Genomic DNA, 16,558 nt, shown 5'->3' with positions numbered 1-16,558 from the left:
CCGGGTCACTGTATATCGTGTAGAAAACATCATTTAGACTTGTTCATGTAATGTTGAAGCTTTTTGTAGCCTTTCAAGATGCTTCATCCGTTCAGTAAGTTGTACAAAAACAAGCCCTGTAAATGTGACTAACTACTACTAGATGGACCTTCCACTATTTGAGATATTGTCTGTTACATTGACAGAGAAATAAATGAGGAGGACCTAAAAAGATTGGTTACCAAACTTCTGTATGTGTTCCTGCTGTTAGATATCAAACCCTCCCTGCCACTGTGTACTGTCTTCTCAGACTCACAGCCTCATTTGTGCCCAATATCTTCATAATGAACATTGGCCAAGCCCTAGAGCAGCAAACACCTACCCACACATTATGTTGGTAACCAGTAATTGCCTTCTCAGTATGAGGTTTTGGACCATCAACCCATTTATTACAGCATTCTGACCTGGCTCTAATTATTGCTGCCCCGGACAGTTTATGTGTTTTTTTTGGTGCAATAATGTGCCGTGTCAGTACACCTAGAGCCAAACTGTTAGCATTTAGGTAAGACAACAGTGTATGCCATCACATTAAGATAAATTGACAAAGACTGGGGATCTCTATATCTGTGTCATATGCTTTATGTGGCTTGATGTTTAATTTTGTAATAGACAGTAGCCGTGCATTTCATTATTTGATGAAAATTCAAGTGTTATTAAGCCTTCAGTTGTCATTTCATTAGCTGTCATTGCATGATCTAGAATCCGAAGTCTCCCTAGATCATTTTGTTATTACATACATGTACAATTACGCTAAATCTGATACTTTCATCCTCTGTTCCTAATTGTTCCCTAGTTATTTTAAGCTCAACTAAATTTTAACTTTAGATTTAGAATCTGCTATACCTGCAGATAGAGTGAACTTTGAAGTACTACTTCAGTTACATTTATAAAATTACATTAAGTTCACTTATGTATTTTAATATAGAGTTATGAGATATTTCTTTAATGTAGTCATTGTACTTTCCAGAAAGATATCTTTGTATTGAGTTGCCACACACGGCTGATAATTTTACATCTCAACCATACTGATAATTTAAACTTATCAAGTATAAAGAGCTTTGATTCCTAAGGGGAAAAGAATGCTTTATAAATCTGTATTGTATTATGACTGTGGTGTCCAATCTCTTCAAGTGGATTAGAACTGAAGTCGATGGTGGCCTTGGATGACTGTAAGCCTCTTATCTGTTCCCAACAAGAGTGCAGAGTACGCAACCAGTACTTAACAAACTTTACAGCAGGCCTGTAGTCCAAGGAACATTAGAGGATCAGAGGAGGCTTTTCCTTACACAATAATTGTATTAAAAAAGAACGCTAAAAAATATGTGAAACATCCTCATGTTCAGCTGTATATTCCTTGCACATTAAAAAAAGCTTTCATTATTTCATCTAAGAAGTCTTTAAAAAAAGTAGAGAAATGAAAAGAAGCAATAAAAGTTCAGCTGATACCCGGAGTGAACAGTAAGATATTCTAGTGGTATTTGGTATTACTCCATCAAGCAGACGGGAGGCAGGGCAGTGCTCTCGATGCAGTACAATGGCATTTACAGGTCTGTACATACTATATCAGGCTTCTTCAATCTTGAGGAGCTCCTAAAAAAATTTTATGCTCTTAGGGAACCTCTTCTAAAACCATAGGAACGCATGAAAAAATGCACCCTATATTAGTAGTCAGTAGAAAAAATGCCCCTATTACAGTGGTGGTCAGAATGTTAACCTTACAGATATAAAAAAGCTAAAAAAGAACATGGAAGGCTCTGGTTCAGCACCAGTACCCACCAGACGCCTGTCCTACAATCTAACACCTCAGTATTCACCTATAGAAAGCCCCCACTCAGCCTTGGGATACAGGTTGGGTTTCCCAGCACAGGGTTGCCCCCAGGACTTAGTGCGCAATGGATGGAGTCTGGGGAAGGGCTGGCAGAGGACCAGAAGCCCACGGATAATGCAATTCAATGTTCTTACAAAGACAAATAGCAAAAAAGAAGCCTAAGGTCATTCACGTGTGATCGGTCCACCAGATGAGGTACCAAAGGAGAAGCACCACGAAGCAGAGTGGGGGTCACAGGCAAAGGTTGGTACAGGCAACATACAATCGAAAGGTCAGAAACAGGCAAGGTCAGCAATAGTAAATCAACTGAAATTTGCACCAGCAGTTGATCAGTCCAGCTATCAGGCACAGACCACTGTGAGTAGAGAGGCTATAAAGACCCAGCAGCCAATGGCCGCATAGGACTGAGATCAGGAAATACTATGCTCAGTTTTAGCACAACTCTTAATCCCACTCAGCTGCCCACAGTCTCAGAACAGGGGATGCCGAGATCATTTACAGCCAAAGGGAAACCAGGGATGCTGCAGGCTTGTAGAGCAGAGAACTGACAGAGAAAACACAAACTAAAAGGTCACAATCAAATTGGAGGTCGATAGGCCAAAACTCAAGGAACCCCTTGCAAAATCTGGAGGAAACCTAGGGTTTCATGGAACTCTGGTTGAGAAAGCTACACTACAATTTTTTTGGTAGCAAAGATCTACAATGTGTATTAGTATTTCCTGGTGTTTTTGAGGAGGTTACTGAGTGGTCCACCATGTTTTATTCTATAACAATACTCTGGGGCAACTTGTCTGTACAGCCAAATGACTGATAGTAAGTGAGTGACAGTAATTGCAAGTTTAATATTTGGCATTATACTAAGCTGTTATACATCGTAGCAGGGATGATTTATAACAAAACATATATGTATCACATACTTTGCATCATTTGGTGGGAATGCTTTTATACTGTTGGCTAAAGTTGTAAAATATCTGTCTCTGTCCATTTCATATAAAATATCTGGTCATTTTAGGAAATGATTAATAATTATCTGGTTTTGCTTATAGAATTCCAAATTTATTAGGATTCATAAAGTAATCTCTGTGTCAGAATTCGCCATGAAGAAAGACAACCTCTGGCTATCGGATGTCTTCCTCAGGGCTCTGAATCACCTGCCCTTGGAATACAACTATCCTCTGTACAGCAGGATCTTTGATAATTTTGGCACCCATTACATCAGCCAGGGCTCAATGGGTGGATCGTATGACCTCCTCTTCCAGTACAATGCAGAGGAACTGAAAAACTCAGGTAATCAAATTACAGAGCAGTCTGGGAGATGTAAAGTTTTACTTTGATACAAAAAAAAGTTTTAATTTGAATATATTGTTTTTTACCAGTGGCCATAAATGAGTTATTCTAGTTGTAAAATAGTTTGTGCTGACAATTCAACTGACTTTATAAACAAAAAAGAAGGGCATGGCCTGCAGTGTATTCCCGGACAAGCAAAGGTTATTTTCAACCTTTTAGATATGGGGGAACTCTTGAAAAAATGTTCAGATCTCAGAGAACCCCTTCTATAATTTCTATATCCACAGCTCACAGTACATTAGCATAATGATCAGATTAAATAATGCCTTCTACATTGCTGGCCTGAGGTACAGATAATACATGACATGAGAGGTCCAAATTGCTCATGGTTTAAGGAACCCCTAGAAACCTCTGGAGGAATCCTAGAGTTCCTCTGAACCCTGGTTAAGAAACACAGGGCTAGACTTTGTTCTTTTCTGAAAGTCTTTATGAGTATTGCCCTTCTACCCAATTATTTTCAGTTGTTTGAGTAGAATGATATGCTAATACATTGGTCTAAATGGAACAATGGAATATATATGGCTGATAAATTGTTCACATCAATAAACACCTGATGAAGGGCTAACTTTACCCAAAACATTGTGTAGTTTTTGATCAGTGATGATAGAATAAATAAAAAAATGTTTGAAAGGCTATTTTGTACCCCACAATATTTTGGAATGATATTGTTGAACCAATATTACATTGCTTCTAAATTCATAGGTATAGTTTATTAATGCTATAGTATTGTTTTTTATGACTTTCTGAATGTTGGGCTAAGGGGTTTATGCTACTATTAGCAGTTAGATATTTTTTTACGCAGTTCATTTGAAGCATTGTAAGAAAACAGTTGTATTTTACATTGTGGAACCTATGGAAAGATTGGAAATTCATATTATAGAAAAATGCAAAAGTTGGAATCCCCAAGCACCTGGAGGACTGTTGTTCGTTATTAAAAATATAAAAATTGACTTGATTGAAACAAAAAGAAGAAAGTTGAGTTCGAACTCAACTGATTCAAGATTCAATGCAGTTCAGTATTTAATATGCTTTGAAATGAAATGCTGACAAAATGATGTTCCTTACCTAGGGCAACATAATAAAAGATGTCTTGTCCAATACATTATACAATTCTATTTAACTTTCTGATATTCTCTCAACATTTACTACTTTGTTGTTCAGGCTGTTCCTTCACCATCATAGACTTCATAGACCAATGTCTCATAGACTCTTGTCTCTTTATTAAAAATATATATATATTGTTGTGAAGAGACAAAGGTCAAAGGAGTAGTAGCATGGTCCTATGTCCCTTGTCTGAACCTTGAAGTACTCTTACTACTTATAGTCTCATCACACACAATAGACAAGGCTAGTGGCAGTCCCTTGCAATTGTAATGGTTTAGTATCAATAACTGCACTGTTGCTCTTCTAGGTCTGACAGATGAAGAATCAAAGGACTGTCTACGAACTGAAATAACCTATCGGGTCTTTTTTAGAAAAAAGAGGAAAGTGAGGGAGAGCTGCACTACAAATAAGATGTCAATACGATATGGAGGTAAGTGTAATTCATAGGACTTTGACATAACAGAACTCCTGTACGTTGCCATTAAATACCAAATAGCCAAATGTGCTAATTAAATAGAAGGTCATAATGAAAAGGTCCTTTGAATTTTTTTTGAAGTGCCCAGACAGAAAAGGGTAGGTGCCAATGCAGCTTATTATCTGGGTACACCCTTCTTCCTGCCCCCCAGTTGTCATTCCAATCTTACTTATTCCTGCACCATGGTTACTCTCTATTTCCTGGTAACGATGGTCTCTCTTGTCAGAGGAACAGGAGGTGAGGGGAAACATCCCATGTGTACGGGTAGGGGTAATAGCTGGTAAAAAAAATCACTGAGCCCCATTGCAAAATTTCTTGGTGGCCCTGAAAAAATAAGTACCTAACCAACATGAAATGAATCATTGTAGAATATAGAGCCCCACATTGGGCATATCTGTATACCACAGGTCATGGAGCACAGTAACAGCCCGGCACCAAAATGTCTCTGCCCACCATACCTCCATCTGCCTACAGCTCTGCCTAATTTGTGCATCTTTGCTACTCTTTGTCTGAATAACCACCATTCACTCCATTTCAAATACCACCAACACCAAAGGACATCCCTTCTCCTACTGCTTTTACTGACAACCACTGGTATCGCCCCTGACAACCATAAGTACCACCTCTGATGACCACAGGTACCACCCTTGAACCACAGAAACCACCACTGCAATTCACTGGTACCGCCCTTGACAACTACAAATACTGCCCCTAAAACCACGGGTACTGCCCCCAAAACCACTGATAATGCCCCTGCAAACACAGGTACCACTCTTCACAATCACTGGTACTTTCCTTGACAACCACAGGTACCGCGCCTGGCAAGCACTAGGACCACCCCTGCTGTATTGACACTGCCGTGGTTGTTATGGTGATCACTATGCTGCTGTTCTCATGGGGACATTGGTTCTGGTGACAACTGTGTAAGAGGGGATACACCCCCTTTTTTGGGTGGTCATCGCTTACTGGGATCTAATGTAAAGGGAATCCCCCCAAAGAAAATGATTAGCTCACTTCCTGTCTCAGTGGCAAAACAGGAAATGGAAAAAATTATAGAGGTCACAGATCCCATTAAAAAAAAAAATAATGAATAGGGTTGGAGGTGTGCTTTACTAGCAAATTTACATTACAAATTAGTAGTTAGCATATTAGTCTTGTGTTCTTCTAGATGGCAGTGGGGCAGTGAGGGGTAAGGGTAAGACATAGTGAGGTGCAAATTGTGCCACTGCATAAGGGTCCCCAACCCTATTCAGTGAACTGGGGGCCCCCACAACAGCCAAACTGGTCAGGCGGAGGGTCAAGTCGTTGCTGTACAGGGGAACGCTGTTAGCTGCATCTGCCACTGAATAAAGGGGAAATATTTGCTGCTGGTAAGGCCAGAATTGAAATAAATCTGTATATTCACCTTACAAATCTATCCACCATTTTCAGGATCATTTCTTCAGTCATCTGAGAAATCCATCTCGTTTGTCAAAGGCGGCAAAGCTAAATTTACAGCTAAGCTGGGTTATGAGAAACAAGGCTCCTACCCTGAGAATCAAGACTACGAAGACTGGAAGGCATCTACAACTGACAACCCAGTCATTGTGGATTTTGAGGTGAGGTTTAGTGGGATTTTCTACTGTAGATTCAGGGTCATCTGGTTACTTTTAGACTTCCTAATAGTTAAAGATAATAATAAATAATATACATTTGTACAATATTCATATTTCATGGTATCTGTCACTCCAAATTTACTCCATGGTTTTTACTAAGATTTAGCTAAGATTGTGTTGTGTTGGAAGTTATCCCAAATGCAGTCTTGTACTTTTTACAAATTTGTAGTCCTTCTTTATGTTTTTATCTAATTTTAAGTTGATCTTTTTGGTACAAGTTCTTGATACACCATGCATTCTACCTTTTTTGAAATAATTTAAAAACTCTTTAATTTATTTACATTTTCCTTACATTGTACAATTACATTTGTACATTGTACAATTTTTTAATGTCAATATATTTAAAAAAATACAGTTATGACTTTTTTGTAAAATATATTAATATATTAATCTTTTTGTAAAATATATAAAATTTATTCATCTTCCTTCTTTTAACCATAACTAATTAGCAACAGTTCCATTACCCCTGTCCATTGTATCATAGGTTCTCCCACCTCTATTCAGACCCTTGGCGGGAACAAGAGTTCCCAAGCAGCTCGTGATGGTTGGCATCTTGCCATCTGCCCAGACACTGCAGTGATAGTTCCTATAGAACCAGCGTTTGCAGATTTGACAACAAGTGACAGTAAGCAACAGCTCGATGAAGCCCCCATTCATTCCCTATTGGGTTAACATGGGAAACGCTACATGTAGCATCTCCCCCAAGGCAGTGGTTTATGGCATGAGAAAGTGGTAACCACACCAAAACCTCACGGTTAGTCTGATCATAGCCTTAGACTGTGAGCTCAGTTGGGTAGGATTCAAGTCTTTTCCTGTGTCTGTACTTACGTCATATATTCTATTTTATCTCCATCCCTATCTGCAGCCCTATTAATTGTTCAGCACTGCATAGTATGTTGTCACTTTTTAAATAAAATATAACAATATCCTTATATCCAAAACAAAAAAGCACTATTTGCATCCTTTTTTTTTTTTTTTTTGCTTTTTGTGCCTTTTGGGAGTTTTTTGTTTTTTACGTTGTAGCATGTGTTCATGTTCTTTTCTTTCCATTTGTACTCAAATTATTTTACATTTTTAAGTTTGTTTAGTTTAATAAAATCTTAATATTGGTAATTCACTTTTTTAATTTTTGATTCTTACAGCTGAAGCCTATTGTGGATTTAATTACTGGCTTTCCCTGCGCAGTGACAAAACGCCGCAATCTCCTGAAGGCTTTTGATGAGTATCTGGGGAAGTTTGATCCATGTCAGTGTTCCCCTTGCCCCAATAATGCCAGAACAGTATTAGTGGATACTGAGTGTCTGTGTGTTTGTCAGCCTGGTACATATGGGGAGAGCTGTGAGAAACGGGCACCAGATTTCAAGTCAGGTAGGTGGTGCATACTCTGAAATATTTAAAGTCTATAAGAACTAATCAGATTTCATAATTAAAGTTGATTTCGTAATATAAAGTTGTACTAAATGAATGAAAGCTATAAACTGATGTGGGAAATATATCCATTTCACGCTAAAAAAGATCAATGCAGTCCAATTATATATATTTAAAAGTCCTGTAAAACTTTATAAACATATATTTTGAATGTCCCAGGAAAACCCTTCCCTAATTATTATATCCACAACAACAGTGAGATGATTGACACATCATGGGCCATTGGGAAGAATGTCACCCTTACAGGTAGCAAAAAAGATCATTGGTGTCACTTAAACTGACCAGCACAAATTATATATTGTTCAAGGAACCCCTAGCAATGTCCACGGAGCCTTTGTTAAGAAACACTGTACTTGATTCTTGACAGGCCATTATATTGACTTCTTCACACAAACTGAAGATCTGCCTACTATATTCACATCATGAAGGTGTAAAAAAGATAAAATCTGCATCTCGGCATCTATCCAGACCTAAAATACCATTTAATGTAGGTAAAAAAGTATAGCAAAAGGGCAGTACTGGGACAATACTCAGAAAACCTTCCATTTTGTGTGGGATTCTGGGAAAAGCTATTAGCCAGAATTTTAAGAGAATTGAGAATTTTGTCATTTGGTAAATGTAAGGAAAAAAAGACATAATGTAGATTGTTTTAAGGGTGCAATGGGTCTACAGTGTCTCCTACGTTTAGCTGGGTACATTACAGTACAAAGATACATTTTTATAATGCACTATTTTGGCTGCCTTGGTGGGCATGCAAAGTACCACCTATACCTAGGTGAATTTTTATGATGTGTTGATGTACATTGTGTTAAAACTCTACCTTCTATTAAAAGAACCCTTGCCAATCTCTGGGCTGAATCATACCTATGAAAGTGTTATCATTATATCACTTCTTGATTCATAAGATCACCTTAATTTATAAGTCCTATGTGGCTCCAAGCACTATGGTGCAACTTTATTTTGTGGCAACAAACCTTGACCTGCTGCATGAACAATTCACATGTATGGATTAAAAACTGCATTTACAATGATGGTTATGTAGCTACCTAATGCCATTTCAAAATAATAAGTAATAGAACAGCATACCAATTGCTTGCTTAGCAAGAAACTATTTCCAGGACTGTGTATCAACTAATTTTATTGTACTACTTATTCTGCTACTACTCAATGTGGCCATCCTGCAGCTGTATACGATAATACATCTTAATGCTTTAAATCTATTATTTAGACCATTAGTGATTAACTGATCTTTTGATTCCTATAGTTGCAGTTGATGGTTCATGGAACTGCTGGTCATCTTGGAGTGCATGTGATACTTCACGAGTTAGAAGGAGAACCAGGCAGTGTAACAATCCTGCTCCCAGCAAAGGAGGGAATCCATGCGAGGGCCCACAGACTGAAGAAGATCATTGCACTATTTCTCTGTTTGAAGACCAGTAAGTCAGTAAAATAAGCAGAAACAGAATCCTATGTCTTCCATTGCTTTGCAAAATCAAAACAGCAAACAAAAAACTTCCATATGGTAAATAAGGAAGTTACAAAGTTTGCATCACAACCCAACACCAGAACAAAAAGAAACCAACCACTTTCAACCACTCAGTTCAGTTTATTGATAATGCTGCGTTTAAGCATTTGAAGACTGGTGAACCACAGCCATGCTGATGTAAAAAAATCCTGCGTGAACTTAGTCTAAAGCTGTATGCCTTGTATGCACCACATTTTGTTATTATATTTTGTTGTCTTTCATAAAGTTCTGTGGATTGTTCTCTTAATCTTGAGTTCCCCATTGCATTACGCAGGGTTTAATTTAACTTGCTCATCCCACATTGCCAAATCTTCTTAGATGATCTGAATCTACAAAACAATATGAAAGTTGTTGTACTTGGCACTTCTGTGGGTTTGAAATACCCAGGGGGCAAACAATAGGCGAAATTCTTATTGAAATTCATAAAGAAATGAAACCCATACACTGAAGACTGCGCTCTACAGCCAGATCTGGAACGTATAAGACAAGCATCAGCTAGATATCATGAATAAAGATTGTTGTTACATCTGTCTCTTCTGTTTCCATCTTGTTTGGCTTCTTGCCTGTTCAGTGTTTGGAAAGAGATGAGAGCATGTACTGGTAAGAATCAGTGGAGTTTGGGTAGTTTAGAGCGGTATGTTGGTTTTTGGCCCTGAATGAGCAAAGCCTTATTTTTTTTTATTACTGAAAAAAAAATGAAAGCACCTGCACCTATCTGGTTTTAACGCAGACGAGTACTGTCCGTGATACTTTTTTAATTTGCATTATTAAGTAAGGTTTCAGGACAATCTTCTCTTATTGCAAGCAATGCTGGTACAGAATGTTATAAGAGACAATTATGCGTGGAAAACAATCTCTGAAAATAGAAAGAATGTACAAGCTATTAGCAGTGAGAATGTTATCCAGATAATTTTTTTTTCAACATTATTTTTGATCAAAATTATGATCCTTGCAATCAACTACTTTAATGATGTATTAAATGCACCATTGATTCTTTTCAATAATTGATATGATCCATCTGATTAATGGTAGTGATTATTACAAAAAATTAGATTTTTTGTTCAAAACAATGGTTAAAGATGGAATGGGTATGATCAATGTTTGATTTATATTTTTGTATAATCAATTAATAAATAACAAAAAGATTATAAAATATAGCACAGTGGTCTATTTTTAAAGCAGTGAATCTGACCTTCACTGAATCATTTTCAGTGCTTTCATGGTAGTAAATTATTCTCTACCAGGGAATGTTTTAGTGAATGTCAGATTTACTGCTTTATAAATACACACCATAATGTATGACTGGCTTAAAGGGTAGGGAAGACGGATAAAGAAGGGGATGGGTATGGGGAGAGTCACAGAGGTGGGAATAGTCATTTAACTATTTGATAGAGATTAGGAAAGCTAAGGTCCACTTTCAGCCTGTTATTCCTTTTTATGTTGGGTAAGGGAAGAGTAACAAGCTCTGTCTATGTATACTATATGTATTTATATAATATAGAATTATTGTTTATTGCATTTTGTTTGCTAGCTGAAAATTATCTAAAATAAACATTTTTCTCTCAAAAAACACAAAATCAATATAGTACAAATGGAGTATATACAAATGCATTACAGAACTGTAAAACTGGTATAGTAGAGAAAGGGGTTTTACTATGTTGGTACTGAGATTGGTAAAATATTTGTTTAGATTACATAATTATTGTTTTAGCCATAATAAACAATCAAAAGGTTGAATCAAAATTACCATAGATTTTACATTTTGTTTGTTAATATTCTAAATAGAGTAGAGAATGGTTACCTTGGTAAGATTCTTTTATCAGTGTTTCTCACTTAAGCTGATTCCTTCTTATGTTACTAAAAAAAAGCAATAATATGAAAAAATAAAATTGATTTCAAGCCCAGTTCAATTTTTTTCAATGAATGAAGTAAAGCTTGTTTATGTGTTATATTTAATAACATGATGTGTTTTAATTTTTGTTTAGAGGAGCTCTGTGCATCAATGATGATGAGGACAAAAAGGAAGTGGACCAAACACATCCGGATCCAGACAGTGGATGTCTCAAGCCAGATCCGCCAGAGAATGCGCTATTTGTTGTAAGACATTTTATACTGCAACAATAAATATAGATTTTTATAATAAATATTAACAAAAATAATATGTTAAATCATGATGGTTTTATTCGCTGCCTAGGGTGGACAATAACCTTGAACAGTAGAGATGCCTTCCAGATCCAGTACTAAGTCAATGGACACACTGCAGCTGTGCTATCAATTTTGCAGACCTGGGATTGAAATATATGTTGTAATGAGAGTTTGGCATAGAAAAGTAGATCAAAAAGTGAGGTGGACATAGGGATTTGGTTCTAGAAGACGTCAGTCCCTCTAAATGGGAAAACTACACTTCTAGGAGTGTCAATATTCTGGATGCCCTGCAGATATTAATGGTTCTTTCTCTTGGACCTATCCCTGAAATGTTGGTTTTCCTACACGCTTCAAGAGACTGTTTCCCAGAATTTGCACAGGCAGTAGGAGGGATAAGAATAATTTTTATATATAAATTGGTTTGCTGTTTTTAAATATTAAGTTTCTTTTATTTCCTTATGCATTACCTTACATTTCATTACATTACATTTGTAAATAAAACCTTTCTGTTTTCATCAGGTACCTTATTTTAGAATTCCCTGAACCCCAGTGCTTCTTTGTGCAGTTACAGCATGGAAGAGGCCAGCAGAATGTTGTACAAAACTTCCTAAAAACATCACACTACCTCAGTACTCTTCCTAAGTGTCCTCAACCTTAATACTAACTGTGAGCTGGCTCGTGTCAAAAGTATTACCAATACATAAATGGGCCGATATCAATGTTCAGTCTGGTTCTTAGGTAGAATGCATTTGTAGACTGTCCCAGGCAACATCTACATACGATGCTGAGCCTTCATAATTGAAAGAATTGGAATCAAATAAATAAATGGTAAGGGCCAGAGACAGTATGGATGGGGAGGAAGGGGGTGGTTAAGGCTGGATGTCCTCCATCTGGGAAATGAGGTGGATTCTCTGACTTTCTTCAGCTTATAATGCACACTGTGAAAAGCTTAGATTGTGCAGTGAATCTTAGGTAAGTACTTTAAATTCAGAAGCAAAGCCCGCCAACTGCTCAAGACTAAAATTTAGACTTGAGTTCAGCTTTAATAAAACAATAGGGTCATACTCAAAGGTGATCGAATCTTTGCACATATTTCCTATTTATTATTATTATGTAAGACATATAAATAAAACATAAATTGTCATAAAATATTCATTTTTTATATCTATACAGAATGCAAAGAGATGGTACAAAGTAGCTGAGGAGATTGAAATAATGTGCTTCTCAGGCTATGAACTTTCTGGATATCAATTCCTGAGATGTCTCCCAGATGGAACATGGAAGCAGGAGTACGTCGAGTGTGTGCGTAAGTGTCATATTCTTGTCCTAAAATTTATTGTATTCATTTATATGGAAATTCAGGACGGGTAGAGAAAGACTTCCATTGTACATGTTTATACGGATTTACTGCCATTTCATTAATTCGTGACTCAAGATTTACAGCTAAGTAAAAGGAGTAATTTGTATAAGAGTGCATAATGCTGACTGTAGAGATACAAGTCATTTAATAAATCTTTGATTTTAAACATAAAAGTACTAAAAACAGATATTTAATTCTAATTCTAAGGTAGAACACCAGGGGCCACACTCAAAGCACATTCTGGGGCTGTTACTGTCACGTCTAGGTTCAGCAATGTTAAATGCCCAAAAAATAGGGTCAGCTGACTTCCTGAATATACTGAATTACCAGGGTTTTTTATCAATGGACTTTTCTTCTCTGACAGCATGGGCATATTCCAAGATGACAATGCCAGGATTCATCAGTCTCAGATTGTTAAATAGTGGTCCAAGGAGCATGAGACATTTTCACATATGAATTGGCCATCACAGTCCGAACCTTAACCCAATGAGAATCTTTAGGATGTGCTGGAGAAGACTTTACACAGCTGTCCGACTCTCCTATCATCAATACATAGTCTTGTCATAGAAATATTAGTGTGTGACGTTTTGTGACTATTTTTCTATACTGACAAAGCTGTACAAAGCTCTGTGTCCTCCACGGGTGCTTCTCCCCTTCCCTGTACAGCTCCAAGCCGACTTGTCATAAAAACTAAGAGGTGCTATTGCCAAGTAGCTATCATTTTTATTAACTAGCTGTCACTTTCTCTTTCAGGAACAACATGTCCTAGGCCAGCAACCACTCATGATGTGACAATATCCCGTTTCAAGTCAGATTATAATGTTGGTGAAGTGATTCATTTAAGCTGCCCTTCTGGCTTTACTGTCACTGGTGAAACTCGTTACACATGTGGAAGTAACTACGAGTGGAGTCCGCCAATCAATAGTGAAATCGGCTGTGAAAAAGGTATCTTATGACCGAAATAGAAAATAAAGTAATATATATTTTCTTTATTTGCTTATTGTGGACTAAATTTAAAATATATATGGTATTTTGCATTTCTTTTCATGTCAGGGAGATATGAAACACTACAATGTATCTTGCAAATTTTGCCATTTATAGCAAGTAGGAGCCACTTAAAATATGGCCAGTTTTTTATTGGACAGACTTACTGCCATGCGCGCAGTGTTGGACTTCTTGTTGGAAAGCCCAGCATGCTGTACTAGCATGGAGGCAATCTGCACCCAAATTTTTATTTGTACACTAAAGGTTTTAAAACTGGCTTAAACCATTATAGTTTTCCACACATTTTATTCCAGAAGGACAGATCTACATTTTCTATGAGAACATTTACTTTGTGTTGCCTATTTGTGTTAATTCAGTAAGAATGTAGCTTAAGTTTAAGTGTGATACAAAATATCCTGCTGTCTGTACAAATGGTGAGGCAGGTAAACCATGTCCAAATATGTACAAGTAACTACACCACAAAAACAACAATAGAGGTGTAAGTGTAGCTTGAATGGGTTCTCACTTTGCTGTTTGGTTTGCCAAAGGTTTCTTCATTAATCCTCTTGATAGGAAAAAGAATATTGTACCAGCTTTGTAAAAGTTCTTAGTGCTTCTTCTATTCAATCTTAGAATCCTAAATATAGTGTGGGTAGTTCTCATCATCATGAAGCAGCAATAACAAGAATATAATTCCTGAACTTGATAGTTTGGGCTTACAGAAAAGCTTACACTTTAAGAACAATTATCTCTAAAGCAAATGTTCTTTTTGTGAACCCTTAATCTTGTGAGTACAGCCCACTAAGTTACATAATGACTTTGCTTCTCATTTTCTTTAATATGCAGCAATTTTTGATTCATAGCCTTTTCTCTAAAACGGTCCTAGAGGGGTCTTCCTTACCCCATTCTTGTGAAAGCTGTACTCATGGTGGCCTTCAGTGGTCCAGTGGAATATTGATTATCTACTGTATAAAAATAGTTTGTGCTGTCACATGTACACTCTTTGCTTAATGGAAACCAGGCAAAAACCTAGACAATTCAAACCAGAAAATGAATAATCAGAGGTTACCTTTAGTTAAAAAACAAAAAAGAAACCTAAAGTAATCAGTAGATCTGAAGGTTTGCTAAAATAATACAAATGCAAATCTCAGGATTTTCAGTAAAAGCTAAGTTTGGGCATCCCTTCCTGTTTTTATCCTCTTTCTGTTGTCGTATATTTATCCTAGACCACTCACATTGCTTGGGAGGTACAAGACCATGCTTGGCTTCCAGAAGAAAAATCAAGACAGTGCCTATATTGCTAGATCTACCGATCATTTACACATGTTTTTTCATTATAATTTCTATTCACCAGATGAGTTATTCTTACCAAAGCACATGCTAGAAATTGATAATTCAGGCACATTCCTTGTCTTATAAGTCACATTTTAGGATAACCTTGAACTTTCCATGCAAATTGCTAACAACATAAATGTGTATCATTCTTTTCAGTGCTACCAAAGGTGAATCAAGGTAACTGCAAACCAGGACAAAAGCAAGTTGGCACTGAATGTGTCTGCATGTCCCCCGAAGAGGATTGTGGGTAATATGCACATTTTCTTATGGCAGTTTAATTATTAATGTATGTCCAGTCCAATGTTTCTTAACCTTTCTAACATCAGGGAATCACTCGAAAAAACTTTCTAAAAAAGTCTTCATGGAACCCAAGCTATAATTAATACACCCACAGCTCTCAGTTTATTAGTGTGGTGGCCAGTGGGAAGAATGCCTCTTTTATTGCTAGCCAGTTGGAAGAATGTCACCCATACAGATAGCCAAAAAGATCATCACAGTGAACTTTGTGATTATCATGGTATCACTTAAACTGACCTGAGAGTCACAAATTGCTGATTGCTCAGGGAACCCTTAAAACCTCTGGAGGAACCCTGGTCTAGTCGTTTCAATAAAGCCATTAGGTATATAAATCTTTTCTAATTTTCCAATATAAAAAAGATGGTAGCCAGACAGGACATGATCACAAACATTTTTAAATACTTACACTCCCGTAATTACGAATGTTCAATGATCGGTTGTGTATTGCCTATGGAGAGGGACAAGAAGGCGCAGTGTAGAACTATACTTATCTTGGAGAAAACAATAACAATCAGCTGTTAAATTTTTACTTGTGAATTATTTATTTTATGAGCAACTTTCCTGTGAATAATCAGTTAACATAATGTCTTGTTCCAGCCTGTCTGCAGGGACTTAATTATTACGAATTGCCATCTTGCCTCTTACACAGCATAGGGATGACCTAGCCAGGCTTCCCTCAATGTGACTGTGATGAGTTACTACTTTATGTGTATGGGAAGTGGCAAGAAATGGTCATAAGGACTTTTTAGTCAGCTTAGGTTAATGGTTTGCAGAAAACTGGGTGGCTTTTCAAAGAGCAAATGGAGCAGAATATGAAGGCACTGGTGTATTTACATGCCTGGGGAATGACAAGACTTGCCTGAAGTTCTTGAATTCGGAAAGCTGCCATCAAGTTACAAAAATTGATCATTTTTACAAATGCCTGTAAATGGCCCTGCTATATCAGTGTATGATCACTGATTGATTTAATTTTAACCAATTGACGAAGTGAAACTCAGTTGTAGTTTAAAAAGAAAGAAGAAATATAATAAATATT

The 16,558-nt window shown here is 36.9% G+C and overlaps 1 protein-coding gene across 2 annotated transcripts in view; it reads left to right on the top strand.

Moving 5' to 3' along the window:
- Positions 1–16,558, top strand: part of C6 (complement C6) — a 35,882-nt gene that overhangs the window by 14,013 nt on the left and 5,311 nt on the right. For both annotated transcript variants that reach the window (XM_072416640.1, XM_072416641.1), the window contains exons 8-16: positions 2,914–3,154; positions 4,626–4,748; positions 6,225–6,391; positions 7,591–7,816; positions 9,141–9,312; positions 11,387–11,498; positions 12,720–12,852; positions 13,660–13,851; positions 15,382–15,472. In XM_072416640.1, coding sequence (XP_072272741.1) covers positions 2,914–3,154; positions 4,626–4,748; positions 6,225–6,391; positions 7,591–7,816; positions 9,141–9,312; positions 11,387–11,498; positions 12,720–12,852; positions 13,660–13,851; positions 15,382–15,472 — 1,457 coding nt within the window. The remainder of the gene's footprint in view (positions 1–2,913; positions 3,155–4,625; positions 4,749–6,224; positions 6,392–7,590; positions 7,817–9,140; positions 9,313–11,386; positions 11,499–12,719; positions 12,853–13,659; positions 13,852–15,381; positions 15,473–16,558) is intronic.

Source organism: Pyxicephalus adspersus, chromosome 6, assembly GCF_032062135.1.
Source record: "Pyxicephalus adspersus chromosome 6, UCB_Pads_2.0, whole genome shotgun sequence".
In the NCBI taxonomy this organism is placed as follows: Eukaryota; Metazoa; Chordata; class Amphibia; order Anura; family Pyxicephalidae; genus Pyxicephalus; species Pyxicephalus adspersus.
This window is presented reverse-complemented; position numbering and strand designations above follow the sequence as displayed.